The sequence below is a fragment of the Odocoileus virginianus genome, chromosome 33 (assembly GCF_023699985.2).
Source record: "Odocoileus virginianus isolate 20LAN1187 ecotype Illinois chromosome 33, Ovbor_1.2, whole genome shotgun sequence".
Lineage (NCBI taxonomy): Eukaryota > Metazoa > Chordata > Mammalia > Artiodactyla > Cervidae > Odocoileus > Odocoileus virginianus.
In genome coordinates, this window is record NC_069706.1 from 3,839,236 (window position 1) to 3,858,774 (window position 19,539).

The 19,539-nt window shown below is 51.9% G+C and overlaps 1 protein-coding gene and 1 long non-coding RNA gene across 3 annotated transcripts in view; one reads left to right on the forward strand and one right to left on the reverse strand.

Annotated features, from left to right (window-relative positions):
* PPL (periplakin) overlaps positions 1-19,539 on the reverse strand; it is a 48,831-nt gene that overhangs the window by 19,812 nt on the left and 9,480 nt on the right. For both annotated transcript variants that reach the window (XM_070460795.1, XM_070460794.1), the window contains exon 2: positions 4,491-4,590. In XM_070460795.1, the coding sequence (XP_070316896.1) occupies positions 4,491-4,590 (100 nt within the window). The remainder of the gene's footprint in view (positions 1-4,490; positions 4,591-19,539) is intronic.
* LOC139032792 (uncharacterized) lies at positions 695-2,260 on the forward strand. The gene is made up of 3 exons (XR_011485399.1): positions 695-981; positions 1,277-1,398; positions 1,843-2,260. It is a non-coding gene; the product is annotated as an uncharacterized lncRNA (long non-coding RNA).

Genomic DNA, 19,539 nt, shown 5'->3' on the forward strand with positions numbered 1-19,539 from the left:
CTATCTCCTGGAGTTTGCTCAGGTCCATTGAGTCAGTGATGTTATCTAACCATCTCGTCCTCTGCCACCCCCTTCTCCTTTTGCCCTCAATCTTTCCCAGCATCAGGGTCTTTCCCAAAGAGTTGGCCCTTTTCATCAGATGGCCAAAGGATCGGAGCTTCAGCATCAACCCTTCCATGAATATTCAGGGTTGATGAGTCCAGGGTCTCTAATAATTTATGGAAGAATGATGAACTGGCAGTGGGAACAGCAGGTTTCAAAACACAGCCTGTTAATCCACTTAGTGGACTTTCATGGAGCGCAGATGGGCTCTGAGCCAGGCCCTGGGGACCCCAGGCCCGGGGGGTGGGGGGAGATGAGTCAGAGACTGGACTGATCACAGGCGGGGAGGAGGGGGGGTCCCACAGGGGACCTCGCAGGCCAGCCCCCTACCCCCAGGTGGGGGTCGGCGTCCCCATCTCTGCAATGGCAGTAAGAGAAACCCACGCTTCAGCAGAGGCAGCCGAGGGACCAGGGGGTTGTCCCTCGGCCGCCAGAAGATGGGAGCACAGATGGGGACGAGCTCAAAACCAGCAAGGGAGAGGAGTCAGGCACCAAAGGCCACGCCCCTCGGGACTGGTTTCCGGGAGCTGCCCCAAGTCAGTCGATCTATAAAAGAGGCCAGATGGGAGCAGGAATCCACAGTCCATGGACACCGGGGAGCTTACAAAGCGATTACAGGTTTGGAAACCGACCTGTGGAAATGGCTGCACCCCTCGGTGATGTTACTAAAAAAAAATCACTGCACTGTGTGCTCAAAGGGGGTGCATTTTCTGATCTGTAAAACCCGCCTCAATAAAGCTGTTAAAAAAAAGAAAAAGCACAAAAGGGGGAAACAGCAAAAGGGAAAAGAAGTGAACGGAGGTGGTGTGGTGCCTGGTACACTGTAAAATGACTCAGCTCCCTCTTGGAAGAAGAGATGGTATCCAGCCCACATTCCAGGTCTTTCCTGGGCCAACTCTGGGAGGGCTGAGCAGTGAGGGGTGGGGGAAGCTCCCTGAGGGGCTTTGGGGGTGAGGCCCATGTGGCAGAAGGTCAAAGTCGCTGGACCATCGCCCCACTGCGGGCAGGACTGGCTGGTTAAAAGTTACAGCAAAACATCATGGTTCTTGGCGTGGGTGGAATTTTATCAGCTCCATCATCACCAGTTGATCTGAAGCTCTGCTGGGCAATTACCACGTCAAAGATTAATTTTGCAAAAGGAGGAAGTAAATTAATCTTTTCCTAATTCCCACAGGGGCAGGGCCTCCGTGGGAATGCAAGCTGTGTCCAGCCAAAACAGGAGAGAATATCCAGCCAAAAGATGCCATGTGGGCGTTCAGGAGTCCACAGTCGGGCAAGACTGATCGATGAGGACAGGTCAGTGCTGTGGTTACCTTGGGGGTGGGGAGTGACATTGATTGCAAAGGTCCCCCAGAACCTTTTAGGAAATGTCCTTTGACTTGACCTGAGTAAAGGTTCCATGGGTACCGACTGACGAGAAAACTCACAAGCGTGAGTTCTTAAAATCTGGACACTTAGCACAGACAAGTTTTTTTAAGTAAAAAAAAAAAAACTCATAGGGACTGACATATCTTGTAAATTTTGCCCACACTGACGGACAGATAATCAATAAAGCAAATCCAGGAGATGGTTACTGGTAGGATCTGTGTGGTGAGGTTACAGGTGTTCTCCAAACCTTCCGGCTTTTCTGGCATTTAAAAATTGGGATAGGTACAAAAAGAATCCTGGAGTGGGTTGCCATACCCTTCTCCAGGGGATCTTCTCAGTCCAGGGGTCAAACCAGGGTTTCTCAAATTGCAGGCAAATTCTTTACCGTGTGAGCTACCAGGGAAACCCCAGGAATACTAGACAGCGTTGGCATTCCCTTCTCCAGGGGATCTTCCAGACCCAAGGATTGAACCTGGGTCTCCCGCATTGTGGGCAGATTCTTTACCATCTGAACCACCAGGGAAAGCACAGCAGCACCCGAGGCCACAGAGTATGTGATTCTGTTTCTATGAAATATCCAGAACATGTATATTCAAAGAGAAGAAAGTGGAGTGGCGGTTGCTGGGCGGATGGGCACGGGAGTTCCCTTTGGGAGGATGAAAGCACCTTGGGACCAGAAAGACGTGGTCATCGCACATCATAAACGTATGAAATGCCACGAGATTCTACACTTTAGATGCTTCACTTTATCTCATGTGAACCTCACTTCCATTTAAAAAATAGGAAAATTAAAGAGAACTTTTAGGTTCTCTTCTAATAAATTTTTGTTAAATTAATAAAATTTAACTTATAAATGAATAAATATATTTAACAAATTGTTTACAAATTTTTATACAATATTTGTTAAAGAAATAAAATTAATAATGATGTTTCATTTTGAAAGAAAGAAGAGAAAAGACAAAAAGATTAGCCCATGCCATCTTCAAAATCTGGTTTAAGTTTGTTCATTTGAATTAAAACAAAAAACAAGTTCAAAATTATCTTCCAAACACATCCTTGCTACTTTGAGTCATGACGCTAAGCAAATACCATGAGATGAGCGCTGGGTCTGTTCCCACACACTCACACAGGCCAGAAAAGGTCAGAGAGACATAGGATGTGAGGGGATGGGCTTCCCCTCTGCTGGTGGAATCATACACCATCTTAATTTGCTTCTTTATACTTGTTTATCGGCCCCAAAATGTTTGTGGTGACACATATTACTTTTATTAGGAGGAAAAAAGGAGACACCCCAAAAATCTGTTTTCATTTAGGAAAGTACACACGCCACCATGGCAGTCACGAGAGTGGGGACAAAAAAAAAATTGCCGGAGGGATGGGGTACCAGGGCCAGGGCATGGCCAGAGGGAGGGATGCTGGTAGGGCCAGCTGAGGCCGGGAGAAAGATGGGAGGTGGAGGCGGGGAGGGGGGAAGGGAGGTCCTGGGGGAAGGAGACCCCAGCGGGGTCCATCCTGCCCCCTTCCCGAGCTCTCCCCACCCCCTACTTCTCACCCAAAGAGTGTCATTCCCCCCACCCACCCCTGTCCCTCAGTCCTCAGGGGGACTGGCCCTCAAGGGAGTGGACGCCTGGGTGGTCAGTGGAGAGGCAGCCACGTCTGGGCCTGGGGACGGCCGTGGGGCCAACCAGCCGACTCATGACCTGTCCACCCTCAACTCCTCTGCGCGCCTCTGGACCTGCCTCTTAATCATGCCTGAAATGTGGATGAAATACAGACGCCTGTTTAAATTCAAATTTCAGGTAAACAACGAATAATCTGTAATGTAAGTATATCCCAAGTAGTGCATGGAAGACACTTACACCCATAAAAATTTGTGTCCTAAACTTCAAATGGAACCGGATATCCTGTATTTTCATTTGCTAAATCTGGCAACACCCCCTCTTGGGGGTGGGGGATGGCTCTGAGGTCAGCTCTGTCACCGACACAGTCCATCTTGGCCCTCTCCAGCTACAGAGAAGGTATAAACTCAACCACTCTGGGCTGGTGGGAAGGGGTTCAAAGCGGCGGCAGCCAGCTTAGCAGCTCACAGGCGTGAGCACGGCTGAAAGGCTGCCCACGGAGCAGGATCCCTGGGAGAACCTTTGGGCTCGGGCCGGTTGTTATCCCCATTTTACAGTCTAGGAAACTGAGGCACGGAGGGGGGAAATGATCTGGCCTGCCTGCGTCTGAGCAGTGGCAGTGGTAGGGAAGAGAGGATGCTGCTGCTGCTAATCACAGGGAGCCCTGCACTGCACCGGCATACGTGCCTTGTGCTTAGATGCTCAGTCGTGTCCGACTCTCTGCAACCCCATGGACTGCAGCCCGCCAGGCCCCTCTGTTCATGGAATCCTCCAAGCAAGAATACTGGAGTGGGTTGCCATTTCCTTCTCCAGGGCATCTTCTCGACCCAGGGATTGAACCTGGGTCTCTAAGGTCTACCTGCATTGGCAGGAGGGTTCTTTAACCACTAGCGCCACCTGCATAATCTCATCAAATCCCTCCAGCAGCCCAGGAGAGGGGGTGATGGCTTTTCCCCCTTTCGGGTGCACAGGGAGGTAAGGTGACTTGCTCAAGGTCACACAGGAAGTGGCAAAATCAAGGTCCTAGCCAAGGCCTGGCTCCTGAGACTGGCTCTGCTCCAGACAGGGCCCACAACTGCAGGATCTCGGTATCCGGGGTGGAGGAGCTGGTATTAACAGCATGGAGGAGGCTCCTCTTCAATGTGTCTCCACCTGGGCACCCTGACATTTGAGGCTGAATCCTTCTGTGCTCTCTAGGCTACATAGCAGCATCTCTGGCCTCCATCACTAGATACCCGACCCCGCACTCCCAAAGGTGCGATGGCTAAAAATGTCTCCAGACATGACCACACATCCCCCGGGAGCAGAATCAGGCCCTGCTGAGAACCTCGGGGTCAGCTGAGCCCCGGGCCCCCAGGGGGCTGGCATCTCGGGGGCACCGGGGGGGAGGCGGGCACTCACGCTCTGCATCTTGGCCTCCGTGTCCACGATGTTCCTCTCCACCTGGTCAGCATTCTTCTGCAACTGCTCTATGAGCTCCGACAGCTCCTTGTTAGAGACACTGCAGGCGGAGAGAGGGGAGGTGAGCCACCAGGCCGGAGCGCGGTCCCACCAGCGCCCCGGCCTCAGAGCAGAAGCTGCCCAGTGAGCCTTAGATGGAGCCTGGCTGTCCCCCCAGGGGGACACCAGAGGCGCAGAGTGAGGCAGCACCTGCCCAGGAATCAGCTTCTGCTCTGGCCGTCACTCCGATGCTTCTCTTTGCCACGTGGACAGAGCACACTTATTCTGTTCTCCCACCTTTTTTATTGAGATATAACTCACATGTCATAAAATTCACCCCTTAGAAGTATGCTAATTCTGGGAATTCCCTGATGGTCCAGTGGTTAAGACCACACGCTCCCCATACAGGGGGCCTGGGTTCGATCCCTGGTCAGGGAACAAGATGCCACACACTGCAACTAAGAGTTCACATCCCACATGTCGTGATTAAGACCCGGTGCAGCCAAATAAATCAATAAAAGTAAATTTTAAAAATAAAGTGCATAATTCAGGGTTTGTAGTGTATGGACAAGGTTGTATAACCATCATTGCTATGTAATCTCAGAACATTTTCATCACCCCCAAAAAGAAACCCCGCTGCCTTTAGCACTCATTCCTCACCATTCCACCCCACAGCCCCTAGCAACCACAAATCTACTTTTTGTCTCTATGGATGTGCCTACTCTGTACAACATAGGGCCTTTCGTGTCTAACTTCTTTCACTTAACAATATTCTGAGCTACAGCCACGTTGTAGATAGTGTGCAACAGTGCTTCACTCCTGTTTATGGCTGCATAATATTCCACACCTTGGCTATGCCGCATTTTGTTTATCTGATTATTCACCGATGGACATTTCGGCTGTTTCCACCTTTTGGCCATTGATGGCTCAGGCTGCTCTGAACACTCAAGTACAAGTTTTTGTGTCAGCAGCCTTATTATTAAGTACCTGATACTTTTCTTTCAATCGACTCATTCTTTATATTTAAATAGATTTCCTAAGAAAGAGGACTTGCTTCCTCATTGTAAACAGAAAACCAGAAGCCCTTGCCATAAAGAGGTAATAGGCAAAATCAATCCCACAGAAATAAAAGGATGGCATTAAGTTCTGGCTGGACACTTGGCCGCCTGCACACATTGAAACTGAGCCCTGCCCGCCCCTGCTTAAAGGCAGAGCTTGGCATGCACACCCCGCAGCCAAGCCAGAGTTCTGCTGGCACTGAGCTGAGACCTCCTGAGAGTTCTCAGGGTGTCTGGGAGAGATTTGAAATTGGAAAGCCTCTCTCATTTGGTGTTTCTGTGTTCTCTCTGGCTGTATCTGTCTGTCCTGCAAAATCCCACTGCAGCCCACCCTGGCACACACTCCTGTGGGAGTGGAGGAGACCTTGGTTTGGGACTCAGATGTGTGTTGGGGCTGTGCGACTTGGCCAAGCTGATGTCCCCCTCTGTGGCTCTGCTTCCCACTGTCAGACGGACCCTTCCCGGTTGGGTGTTAGGCATGGGAGTGAGGTTATGCAGGCAAAGAGCTGGGCACCCTGTAAGTCTCACGAAGGTCCGTGATTATACTTAAGGAGCCTTACTGATCACTGTCCAGCTCCTTGTTTTCTTTTTTTTTTCTTAATTTATTTATTTGGCCATGCAGGATCTTCGTTGTGGGAACTCTTAGTTGCAGCATGTGGCATCTAGTTCCCTGACCAGGGATTGAACCCAGGCCCCCTGTATCGGGAGAGTGGAGCTTAACCACTGGACCACCAGGGAAGTCCCTCCTTGTTTTCTTTAAACAAAGGAGGAAACAACGACCAGAAAGGGGAAGCAGCTTAGTCACCGTCACACAGCTACCCAGCCGTGGTTGTGATCGGCACTCAGTCCTCCTGTCTCTATCAGAGACCTCATATACTGGCTCCAAAGACTGAAGGCAGGAGGAGAAAGGGACGACAGAGGATGAGATGGTTGGCTGGCATCAGCAACTCAGCGGACATGAGTTTAAGCAGACTCTAGGAGATGGTGAAGGACAGGGAAGTCTGGTATGCTGCAGTCCACAAGGCTGCAGAGAGTCAGACACGACTTAGCGACTGAAGAGCAGGGTTTGAGGCTCAACACCGCAGATACTGCTGATGCTGCGGGGGAAGCCGGCGTGGTGGCAGAGACAGGCACACGAACAGAAGCTGCAAGGCTGTCCAGCTCAGTCCCAAACCTTGCCTGGGGGCCTGCTCTGTGAAAGGTCTGGATGCACAGGCGCTAGGAGGGGAGAGGGTCAGGACCTTGGGGAACAAGACCCAGGCCACACCCTCTGCGAAGAACACCAAGGAGGCAGACTTTCCCAAAGTGGGGCCTCAGGAATCCTGGTCCTGTAAATTGCTCCTGGAATGAAAGCTTTGTCACTCAAGGCGGTTAGGAAAACCCGACCCCTCAATAAGCTCATGAGTCAGTAAAGGCTCTGAGAAGTCCTGTGGTGGAGAAAGCTGGTATTCAGTGGAGCATCTAGAAAGGCTCAGAAGAGGGGACTGTGCATGGACGATCTGGGTAAGGTGGGGTGAGGCTGCCAGGTTATGGGTCGACTCCCATCACCCCCCACCCCCCGTCCCGTCCTTGGCTTGGGCAGACCACATGGCGAATGTGAACACTTCTGCCCTCAACCCAGCCCCAGCCACTGACCCCTACTGTGGCCTCAGCAGTCAGACGTGGTGAGTCTCAACCCAAATATTTAACCATGACAGCCAGGGCCACCACTGCGAACCTGCAATGTGGGTTAGGTGGGAGCCTCTATCCCTCGTGGGTCTAGCCCAGCCGTACCCCAGGGCACGGGGCCAGCTCCCAAACCAGCCCCCTCACTGGTTGGGACAGGTTCGAGGAAAGCGGCTCCTAGACCACACCCTGGCCAGCCCATTACTCCAGACAAAGCGCAGCACCAGAAGGGGACCCAGGGCAGTGGGGTGGGGACAGCCAGCTCCATGGACCTGGTGCTCCTGGTGGGGAACAAAGGACAGTTCGGTGGGAGCGTGTGGCCAGAGAGGCATGGGTTCCAAAGCCTGCTGGACCGTCCCAGGCAGGCACCTCAGCCTTGAGGCGCCTCAGTCTCTCCATCTGTCTACCGGGGATGACCACAGTCACTGTGGTAACTTGACACCTAGCGCACACGCTTCACCAGTCATCAGACACATCCACAGACACGGCCCCGATAGCATCTTCACCCCAAGTCCCTGGGGGAGGTGTGTGTGCGTCTTTACAAGCCAGGAAACCAGCAATTCCACTCAATAGATATCGAGAGAAATGAAAACACAGGCCCTCGTAAAAGCTTGTACACAAATGTTCACAGCAGCAGAATTTACAATAGTCAGAAAGTGGAAACAACACAAATGTTCAACTAATGAACAGATGAACGAAATGCAGAATATCCACACAATGGAAAGTAGAAATGAAACGCTAATACAGGCTACAGTATGGAGAAACCTTGAAACCATGAGGCTAAGTGAAAGAATCCAGACACAAAAGGTCCACTTACACGAATTATCTAGAGTAGGTAGATTCATAGAAAGAGAAAGTAGGTTAATAGTCAGGAGGGGCTGGGATGGGGAGACAGAAGGGGAGTGAGTGCTAAACGGTGTGAGTTTCTTTTTAAGGTGATGAAATGTTCTAAAATTGATTATGGTGTGTATGCGTACGAAGTTGCTTTAGTCGCGTCCGATTCTCTGCGACCCCATGTAGCTCGCCAGGCCCCTCTGTCCATGGGATTCTCCAGACAAGAACACTGGAGTGGGTTGCCATGCCCTCCTCCAGCAGATCTTCCCAACCCAGGGATCAAACCCGAGTCTCTTACATCTCCTGCATTGGCAGGCAGGTTTTTTAACACTAGTGCCACCTGGGAAAACCCTGATTATGGTGGCGGTCATATGATTTTGTGAATATACTCAAAACAACTGAATTGTACACCTTTAATGAGTGAACTGGGCTTCCCGACTGGCTCAGATGGTAAAGAATCTGCCTGCAACTCAGGAGACCTGGGTTTGATCCCTGCGTTGGGAAGATCCCTTGAAGGAAAGCATGGCAACCCACTCCAGTATTCTTTCCTGGAGAATTCCCATGGACAGAAGAGCCTGGTGGGCTACAGTCCATGGGGTCACAGAGAGTCAGACACAACTGAGCAACTAAGCTCAAGCACAATGAGTGAGCCACATGGTATGTGAGTTATATCTCAATAAAACTCACATCAAAAGCACTGGCCAGTGCCATTTACAAGTGGCAGGGATTTGTTTCTTCTTCCATCCCCCTCTCGAATGGTCCCTACCTTTTATCCTGTTTTCCATGGAGGCTGGGCCAGTCCTGGGTTACACCCAGGTGCCTGGATGATGCTAGTTAAAACCTCACAGAGGGCTGACCATGTGCCCGGTTGGTGCTAAGAAAATCACATCCAGATGAACTCATTAATTCTACCGCTCCCTGAAGTAGCATTGGTCTCCCATTTTACAGATGGGCAAACTGAGGCACAGAGCCATTAGCTAGCTTGGCCACAGTCTCACTGGCTAAAGCAAAGCAGAGCTGGGATTCCAACCCATGCCTCTGGAGCAGCCTCAGCACTTCTGCCTTTTGGGTTTGGAGTCCCAAATGAAAGGCCCCAAAGGGTCCTGTCTTCCTCGCACCTCCAGCTGGCCATAGGAGCAGACATGTGTTCCCGTGAGAGCCGCAGATCCCCGCACCAGGGGTACAAGAATGTGGGAGAGTTGGGAACCTGCAGGGGCAGAGGTGTGTGGGTGTGTGCACGTGCGCGCGCGTGTGTGGGTGTGTGCACGTGTGTGTGTGTGTGTGTGTGTGTGTGTGTGTGTGTGTGTGTGCAGATTCCAAGAGGGCTGAGAACTGGCTGGGCTGGTCCAGCTTTTCATCCAGCTAATGGGCCACACTGAGGCAGCCAGACACGGCCCCCAGGGGCTGTCAGCCCGATTGATGGAGGCCCAGATACAGCTCTTCCCTACCAGCCTCTTCCAAGTCTGGTCCCACCCACGAAGATGGGAATCTCTGGGCTGAGCCAGGAAAGCTGAGGTGTCCCCCCTGGCCCCACCAGAGAAGGGAAGGGACCAGGGAAGCGGATCTGAGTGACAGGCTGGACAAGGGACACACCCAGCCTCCCTCTACTTACTCAGAAGTTTAACACGGACAGAGATGCTGAGGGCAGTGGCCGTTGGCACTGGTAGGTGCCTCGGAAGTCACTGAGCCCCACCTGCTCATTACACAGGTGAGCAAATTGAGGCCCTCAAAAGCGCAGGCACCCGCCCAAGGTCATGCGGGGAGCAGCCAGTGTCCAGAGCCAGAGAGGGTTCAAATCCTGACTGCGCTAACCATCCGTGTAACCTCGTAACCCAGCGCCAGGAAAGGGAAGGGACAGGTTAAGAAGAGGACGCTGTGGGAGAAGTTCCACTGGTGTGGTCAATATCCCCACCATAGAGGTGGCGCAGTGGTGAAGAACCTGCCTACTGATGCAAGAGACGGGGGTTCGATCCCTGGGTCGGGAAGATCCCCTGGAGAAGGAAATGGCCACCCGTTCCAGTATTCTTGCCTGGAGCATCCCATGGACAGAGGAGGGCGGGTTATAGCCCGTGGACTTGCAAAGAGTCAGACACAACTGAGTGACTGAGCACACAACCTTGGAAGAACTATTTTCTACTTCTGAATCTCGGTTTTATCACCTGTCAGGTGGGCAAGATTCATCCTATCTAGGCAAGTGAGGTGGGTGGCGAGGGTCGGGGTCACTTCTGGGACCCTGGAATCGAGTTTCAAAGACCACTTTGGGGTTCGAGGACTGAGCTAGAGATTTACAGCAGCCTCTAAGCAGGTTAGACATCATGTCAGCTCACGAGTCGGGTGTCACCAGTTTCACCAGCACCTAAAACAGTGCCTGGCATGCTGGAGACACTCAACAAATATTCAGTCTAATCACCCAGCACATTGCAGGGGTCCCATAAGTGGTGACAATGACCATTCACAGAACACTACTCCATGCACTTTTACTTCCCGAAGGTCTTGCCATCCAAATGAAACTGAGCCCTTACATTGCTCCCTGATCTGTGCTTGGGGCTATGCTTATGGACCCCCTTTTCCCCCTGGGGAACCCCGCTTGCCAGTGGTGCCTGGTCCTGTAAAAGAAGTGAGTGAAAGTCGCTCAGCCGTGTCCGACTCTTTGTGACCCCATGGACTGTGCCTCACCAGGCTTCTCCATCCATGGGATGTCCCAGGCAAGAATACTGGAGTGGGTTGCCATTCCCTACTCCAGGGGATCTTCCCAACCCAGGGATGGAACCTGGGTCTCCTGCATTGCAGGCGGGTTCCTTACTGGCTGAGCCACCAGGGGAGCTGTAAGTAGGTTCCTTCTAAAAACCAGTCACTTCACAGCACCGAGGACAGCAAGGTGAACACCACCAGGGAGAAGGCACCTGGACACAGAGGACAGGGCACTCCCTCAGAATCCTCCCTGGTAACCTTCGACCCACAAGCCATGGCTGGGAGCCAGCAGACAAATGCAAAGCGCCTCGCCAGACCTCTTCGAAACGGCCAAGGTCATGAAAGACCAGACTAAGGAACTGTCAGACCGGCGGAGATGATGGAGACACGATGACTAAATACAACCTGGAGGCCTGGAACAGACGAGGCATCCGGGGAAACTGGGCAGGCAGAACAAAGTTCATATCTCCGTTGTTCTCTCTTTAATGTTTTGGCCACAATGCATGGCATGTGGGATCTTAGCTTCCCGACTGGGCATCGAACGTGTGCACCCTGTGATGGCAGGGGTTAACCTGAGGAGGCTTAACCACTGGACCACCAGGGAAGCCCCCATAGCTCAGCTGTTTTTGTTTTTTTCTTTAAAGGTTCCTTCTAGATTTCTCTGGTGGCTCAGATGGTAAAGAATCTGCCTGCAATGCAGGAGACCCGGGTTCACTCCCCAGGTTGGGGAAGATGCCCTGGAGAAGGAAATGGCAACCCACTCCAGTATTCTTGCCTGGAAATTTCTACGGACAGAGGAGCCTGGCAGGCTACAGTTCATGGGGTCACAAAGAAACATGACTGAGCTAACTAACACTCACTTTTTCACGTCTAGATGTCCAGGTTTTCCAGCAAAACCCTATAGGAGCAGATCTTTCTGGGCAATGGTGTGTCTAGGATGCCCACCTTGACAAGTCGGGCCATAGGTGCCATGGCCCAAGACCCCACCTGGTACTAATAAAGGCCAATGGGACCCAGGTCTTGGCTGTCTCCAGAAACGGTCCTCTCAGCCCAGCCCAGACTTTGGTCAGACAAGGTGAATGGGTTTCACAAGCCAGGTGGAGTCACACCCTGCAGACAGGGGTTGTTTTTCCAGAGAATCCGCCCTTGTTTTCTTTTCCAAGGCTGAGGACACTGGAGTCTGGCGAGGGTCCAGGAGGGCCCAGGCCCCATCTGAGGCCATGATAAGGGACCCCGTTTCCTTGGCCCGGCCTGAGTATGAGACTCCTGGTGCAAGGAGGGAAAACAGGGCACAGGCCGGCCAGGGGGACATCTAGGGCTGCCTCAGAGTTCCGTGACTGTGGACACTTGGGGACAAACAATCACTTTCTGGGTCTGAGGCTGCATGCACTAGCCTGGAACAGACATCTCTTTGTCCCTCAGGATGTACTCTGGGCATTAGAGCTGTGGCGAGATGGCCTGGGAGCCTCATGGGGCATCGGGCACCCTCACTCCGTCCCCAGAGTTAGAAACTCTAGAAGCACAGCCTGGCCTGCTCTGCAGCTGGCTGCTCGCAGCCCAGGAAGTCAGCTGCAGACTGGGGAGCCGGGGCTGGAACCCGTGCTGTGAAGCCCAGGGGGGTGGGGTCTGGTCAGTGGGCCAGCAGGAAAGCCCATCAGAGAAGTGGGGACAGAGGTGGCACTCCGGGTCACCCAGACTCTGCGGATGCTCCACGTGGGTAAAGACAGAGAACCCAGGGCTCTCGCAGGACCCTCAGCCCCACCTACTGCTAATCACTTCTTCTTGCTTTACTTTGGGTGGGGAGCCCCTGGCCCTTTTCCACGATAAGCCATACCACAGTATAACCTGGTGGTTAAGCACCTGGACCAAAGGCAGGCGGCCTAGATCCAGATCCTGATTCAGTCCTTATTAAGCTGTCAGTCACCTAGCCTTCCTGAGCCTCAGGTTACTGAGGCTGTCTGTCACTGGGGGTCACGGCAGTCCACACCCCTCAGGGCTGGGGCACGGTTAATTGAGAGCAGATACAAAGTGGTGCTTTGCAGGGAGCCCAGGTTCTCTGCTTCCGCCCAGAGTCACCACCCAGGGATTCGGGCTCCTTTTAAGGAGCTGATAAAAGCTGGCAGCAAAGGCCCCATGTCAGAACTCACAGGCATGGAGGAGCTAAAAAAAAAAGAGACCCCAGGCCACCCAGGCCATCCACACTGATCTTCATGCAAGCCCAGACACACTCCGCTTCCGCCTTGCGGATGTCACCTCTCACCCGGGGAATGGAGAATTCACGTCACCTCGACATTTGGACATGTCTCCTCCAGCTCCTGTGGGGAGGGGCCGTGCACATATATGGGTAATGAGAGGGTGCAGCTCCCAGCCCGAGTCTGGAAGAACCCTCTTGGGTTTGGAGTTAGGATCGGGTCACTAGGTTTGGGATTTGAGGGGTCTAGGGTGTTTCTACCATGAGTTTTACTGTCCCTGGACTGCAGCAGGGACACCGCAGATAGGCAGAGTGGAGAGGCTTCATCTACCCAGTTGTTCAAGCAGAACGCCAAGACCACCCCAGACTCCTGCCTCCGCCTCCCCCTCACCCGATTCCACCCGGGAAGAGAGAGCCCTGTGCTTCCATCCTCTCTCTGGCCCTAAAACCCTCACCTTGATCAAGAGCATCACCTCTCACCTGGATCAGTGTGACGGCCACGCCCAGCCATCTCCATGCACTCTGACCCTTGTGGACCCCAGCCAACTTCTGCACATTTGTCGGAGAGATCTTTCAACAACCCAACCAGATCTTGCCATTGTCCGTCCCCAGACTTGTCAACGCTCCCAAACACGCTCAGGAGAGGGCTCGCTGTCCCGTCCGGGGCCTGCCTTGCCCGCCCCAGCCCTTCTGGCTGTCAGCTCTCCCTATCCTGGTCACCCTGCACCAACTGGTCCATTCCTCTCCATCCTGCTTGTGGGGAGGGAAACTGAGTCAGCCTGGCCCAGGGAAAGAACAGAGACTGAGAGAGCTGAGGCAGATTCCTTAGCCTCTCTGTGCCTCAGTTTTCTCATCTGCAAAATGGGAATAAGAATCAGCCCCATCCAGAGGATGGAGACGGTTCAAGAGAGGAGCCTCGTAAAACACGTTGGACCTTGGACGTGTGTGTCATGCCAGGAAGGCTCAGGATTGTTGGCATTTTGGTCTGTTTGGCTCTCTGCTGTGTCCATGGTGTCCAGCACAGAGCTCGTCCCAGCAGTAATCTAATGAATAGCTGCTGACATTTGGAATAACAACGTGTGCTGTTTCACCTGCCTACCTTTAATTTCCTTGTCTGCACAATCAGGTTACTGGATCCACTGACTGGGTAGCAAACAGAAAGACATATCTGATAGGTGGAAAATGTTCCCAAGGCAGATAGGGTGGGGACTAGGTTGATTTGCTTTCAAGGCTGCCACTGTCCAATAAAAACAGAATGTGAGCACATTTGTAGTTTAAATCTTCCTAGCAGCCACGTGAAAAACATAAAAAGAAACAGGTGAACCTAACTTTTATACACCATTTGACTTAATCTAATACAGCTAATGCAGGAGACATAGGGATGCAGGTTCGATCCCTGGGTCAGGAAGACCCCCTGGAGGAAGGCATGGCTACCCAGTCCTGTATTCTTGCTTGGGAAATCCATGGACAGAGGAGCCTGGCGGGCTATAGTCCACAGGATTGCAAAGAGTCAGACATGACTGAAGTGACTTAACACACACACACAGTACAGCTAAACCATTATTCTGACAGTCAATAGTGAAAGGGAAAGTTAAGTCGCTCAGCTGTGTCCGACTCTTTGTGACCCCGTGGACCGTAGCCCACCAGGCTCCTCCATCCATGGGATTCTCCAGGCAAGAATACTGGAGTGGATTGCCATTTCCTTCTCCAGGGGATCTTCCCAACCCAGGGATCAAACCCAAGTCTCCCGCATTGCAGGCAGACGCTTTAACCTCTGAGCCACCAGGGAAGCCCCAATAGAACATTATTAAAGAGATAGTTTACACTCTCTTTTCCTCAACACTGGGCATGTGGTTTACACTTGCAGGGCATCTCAGGTTGTTCTACCCACATCTCATACGGCAAGTGGTTAACAAATACGACGGCATAGTTCTGGGTGATTCTGTGGCCCCTGGACCGCTCTGCGATAAGCCCACAATGACTGCAGCCCATCAGTTCTGCCATAATGAAGCTGAAGGAGGCTCGGAACACTAGTGCCTGGTACCTGCACGCATCATAAGGTGGCTATCAGCATCCTTGCGTACATGCTACGTCACTTCAGTCATGTCTGACTCTTCATGGTCCAATAGACTGTAGCCCAACAGGCTCCTCTGTCCATGGGAATTCTCCAGACAAGAACACTGGAGCAGGTTGCCATGCCTTCCTCCAGGGGATCTTCCCAACCCAGGGATGGAACCCACATCTCTTACATCTCCTGAATTGGTAGATGGGTTGTTTACCACTAGTGCCCTAGGGCCACTTAATAAAAGGTCATTTCCTGGGACTTCCCTGGTGGTCCACTGATTAAGAATCCACCTTGCAATACATGGGATGTGGGTTTGATCCCTGGTTGGGGAATTAAGATCCCACATGCCATGGGGCTACTGAGACTCAACTGGAAGGTCTGTGTGTCACAGTGAAAGATACCCTGTGACACAGTGAAGATCCTGTGCACCGCAACTAAGAACTGACACAGCCAAGTAAATTAATTAATTAATTAATCGGGGAGAAAAAGGTCATCTCCTTTGCACCCTGCCACTGTCCCACCAGACCCACACAGACTGGCCAGACACCAGGTCTTGTCTATGGGTCTCTAGCTACCTGACTCCAGCACCTTTGCTCATGGCCACAGGCCAGAGCCAGGCACACAGCCTGCTCCAGCCATGCCACCCTCCTTCCTGGGAGAACGGCCTCTTTCCTGACCCACCTCCAGGGAACAGCTCATACCACTACGGAGGGGCCACAGCCCTTCCATAAGCCCCCACCCCAGCAGTTGCTGCCCGCCTAGAACTGTTCTGTCACCTGTCAGTCACGCCCAACTTGTTTTTTCTTTCTGGGCGTCAAGATGGGAACCGGCAGGGACAGGGTGTGGCTGATGGTGAGAGCCCTTCCTCCCTGGCCAGCGCCACCTCACCTTCCAGGCCTGAGTCAGTCCCCACATTCTGGTCCTTGATCAGGTCCACAGTCCCTCCCTTTTGGGGTTAATTCTGTCTCAGTGGGTGCAAGCGGAGCTGGATGATCAGTCTCGGAATGTCTGGAATGCACAGGAGCCCACACCTCTCCTGGGAACCAGCCTGTCCCAGCCTCGCCCCTCCTACAGTCCAGAGAAGGGGGCCTGGCCTCCTGTTCTGCCTGGTCAACCCCTTCTGGGTCCTGCCTGCCTCCAGGGCCCAAGCGGCCCCCAGGGGAACCTCCAAGTTCATCTTGGGTGCTAGGTGGCCCCCAGACCCCACCTTCTTTAAACACTGCCAGACTGAGAGAGCAAAGACTTTTACTCCAGAATCCCTGCCCTGTCTCGACCACAAAGGCACACACAGTAGGTGCAGGGAATGACCGATGGAACAGCCAGCCAGATACTGAGAGGACTCACTAGGTGCCCACGCCCGCTCAGCCTATTCCTGCAACATCTCCTGACACCTGGCAATCTTGGGAGAAATATACTCTTATAGTAATTGGGGATACTTTTCTTAATTCTATTAGGTGATAAACTTTTAGACAATAAGGATTTACTCATCTTTTGGGAGGACCCTTCTGTAGCCTTTAATTCCAGGCTTTGTACAGGCTTGGGGCTCAATAAATACATGTTGAATTGAGCAGACATTTTATAGCATGTGAATAATTCTTCTCTCTTCATTTTTCAGATGAAGATAACTGAGGCTAAGAAACCTGCTCAAAGTCACACTGTTAGGAAGTGAAGGTGTCAAGATCCGAACAGGCATTAGAGCCACCTCCTCAGAACAAGAAAGATGTCAATATTGTTGTTCAGTCGCTAAGTCGTGTCCGACTCTTTGTGACCCCATGGACTGCAGCACGCCAGGCTTCCCTGTCCTTCACCATCTCCCCGAGCTTGTTCAAACCCATGTCCATTGAGTTGGAGATGCCATCCAACCATCTCATTCTCTGTCACCCTCTTCTCCTCCTGCCCTCAATCTATCCCAGCATCAGGGTCTGTCAATACTGTTCCACAAAGTGATGGGGAGAGATCAAGGACATGAGACAAAGCAGCGAGGCGTTCACCACCCAGGGGAGGCATAGTGACTTACATCTTGTTGGCATCTTCAGCAGTATAATTAATCCCAGTGGTTGAGTAACCATCAGTGGTGGTATTCTCCTAAGTAACCACCAGTGAGTCATTCTCCTACGATGCCACCATGAGGGGCTCCCAGCCTGTCCCCCTGAACAGGCCATTCAGGAGCAAGGAACTGGTATGACGGAACCTCTCCCTGGGCCACGCCCTCCCCCAGTGTCTGACATGCGTTCCTGCTTTGATCCTAACAACCCATCATCAAGCTTGGTACTATTATTGCTTCCAGTGCAGATACATAAACTGAGCCTGGGGAGGGAGACCTGCCTGGGGCCAGAAGGTTAGTGTCCATGCTGGTGACTGTTGCCACCCCCTGTCAGCTTTCCAGATTGTCAAGATTTTCAGATACTCAGTAATTGCTGAATAAATTTTCACCACACCCCCAACTCCTTGTCATCTCTCTATCCCTCTTACAGGCCCTGGGGACAGGCCCTTCTCCATCACCAAGTCCCTGGAGCTGTCAACATGCTTAAAATGTCTATTTAATTCAACACCTATTTATTGAACCCCCAGCCTACACAAATCCTGGAATTAAGAGCCACAGAAGAACCTCCACCAAAAGGTAAGTAAGTCCTTATTGTCCAAAAGTTTATGGTCTAATACACAGGATTTAGAAAAGCTCTCCAGTAACTGTAATTCCAGAGATTCAGACTGTTTGGGTCAGGGTATCTTCATCCACTCTGCCCACTTCAGGCCTTGTATCTTAATTTAATTGTGAAAATAAAGGTCGGTCCCATAAAATGCAAGAAGAGAGCAAGAAAGGAACAAAGAGGAAGCACGATAAAGAGGAAATACAAACTATATGGCAGGGTAGGTCCAAACACATCAGTCACTACAATAAATGAGAATGAGTTAAACTCACCCGCTAAAAGATAAGACTCTCAGGGGAGAATAGGAAAACAAAACAAAAGCCAGCTCTATGCCATTTTATAAGGCACACATCTAACATAAAATTACATAGGAAGGTTGAGACCAAAGGAATAGAGTGTAACAGACCAGGCAACTTCTGCTTTAGCTCTTTTAAAGGAAGGGCAAGGTACAGTGGTACCACTAAGTGGCTTAGTGGTAAAGAACCCACCGGCAAAGCAGGAGACATGGGTTTGATTCCTGGGTCTGGAAGATCCTATGGAGAAGGAAACGGCACCCCACTCCAGTGTTCTTGCCTGGAAGATACCATGGACAGCCCATGGGGCTGCAGACGAGTTGGACATATCTTAGTGACTAAACAACAACAAAGGTACATATAATTCTACGGACAAGTTATACCGCCCCTTTACTCAGGGCAGTGTAAACACTGGGTTTAATGGCTGCACATCAGAAGACTGAAGTCTGGGCCCCACCTCACTGATTTTGACTTAATTGGTCTGCCATAGGACCTGGCCATCACCTTCAAAGCTCAGATAATTTTTTTTTTAAATTTGGTTGCCCCAGGTCTTAGTTGCAGCACGTGGGACCTAGTTCCCCGAGCAGGGATGGGAACCCAGGCCCCCTGCATTGGGAATTTGGAGTCTTAACCATTGGACTGCTAGGGAAGTCCCAAAACTCAGATGATTCTAACGTGCTGGCAGGGCTGGGAACAAGGAAACGAACCAGAGTCATGTGCTGCAGGGTTAGACCAGCAGATCGAGGAAGAATTCCCAGGTCTCTGAAGGAAGGAAGTCTTGTAGAGAACAGTACTCAGAAAGCATCCAAAAAATACCAGACTGACAGGTCAACTGACTGACGGGTTCCCTACTAGAAACCTCAGTGATAATTAGCTGGGCGTGGAGGAGTTTACTGTCTGCTAATCCTGGGGAAGTAGATTCTGCAGTGAGAACGCTCTTGGTGGAGTAACTACAGCCCTGTTTCATGTTTTAATCTGCTCACACCCAGGGAAGGCCTCCCCACCTTGGGGCCTCATGTCAGGCGTGTGCTTTTGGGCTCTCGTTACAGACACACACACACACACACACACAAGTTCAAACCTCTTTGAGTAACACCAGGGTGTGTCTTGAAGATTTTTGCAAGATTTGAATGGGGCTCAAGCTAACTGTGACAAACCCAGTTGGTAGGACATCATGCCGTGTCAAAACCAGTGGACAAGGAGTACTGGCCTCCGAATAGGAAGCACCTACTATGTGCCTGATGCTCTTACACACATCATCTCCATTTCTCTCCATGATTCTACACACCCGAATTTGTAGATTCAAAACAGGCCTCTCACTGCCGCTCACTGAGCACCTACTATGTGTGAGGCATCTTTTGGGGGATGTGGGAGCGACCACACGGTCTGCAGAGCCCCTACCTTCGTGAAGCCCACAGCGGGGCAGGAAGGTGGCCGGCAGCAACACAGCTGACCAGCGGCACAATTGGGCCTGGAAAGCGGCTCCATGAGTCCCAAACACAGGCTCTTTCTACTCCACCCTCCATCCCTGACCTCAGCCTCCACCTCGACCCTCAAGCCCTCCA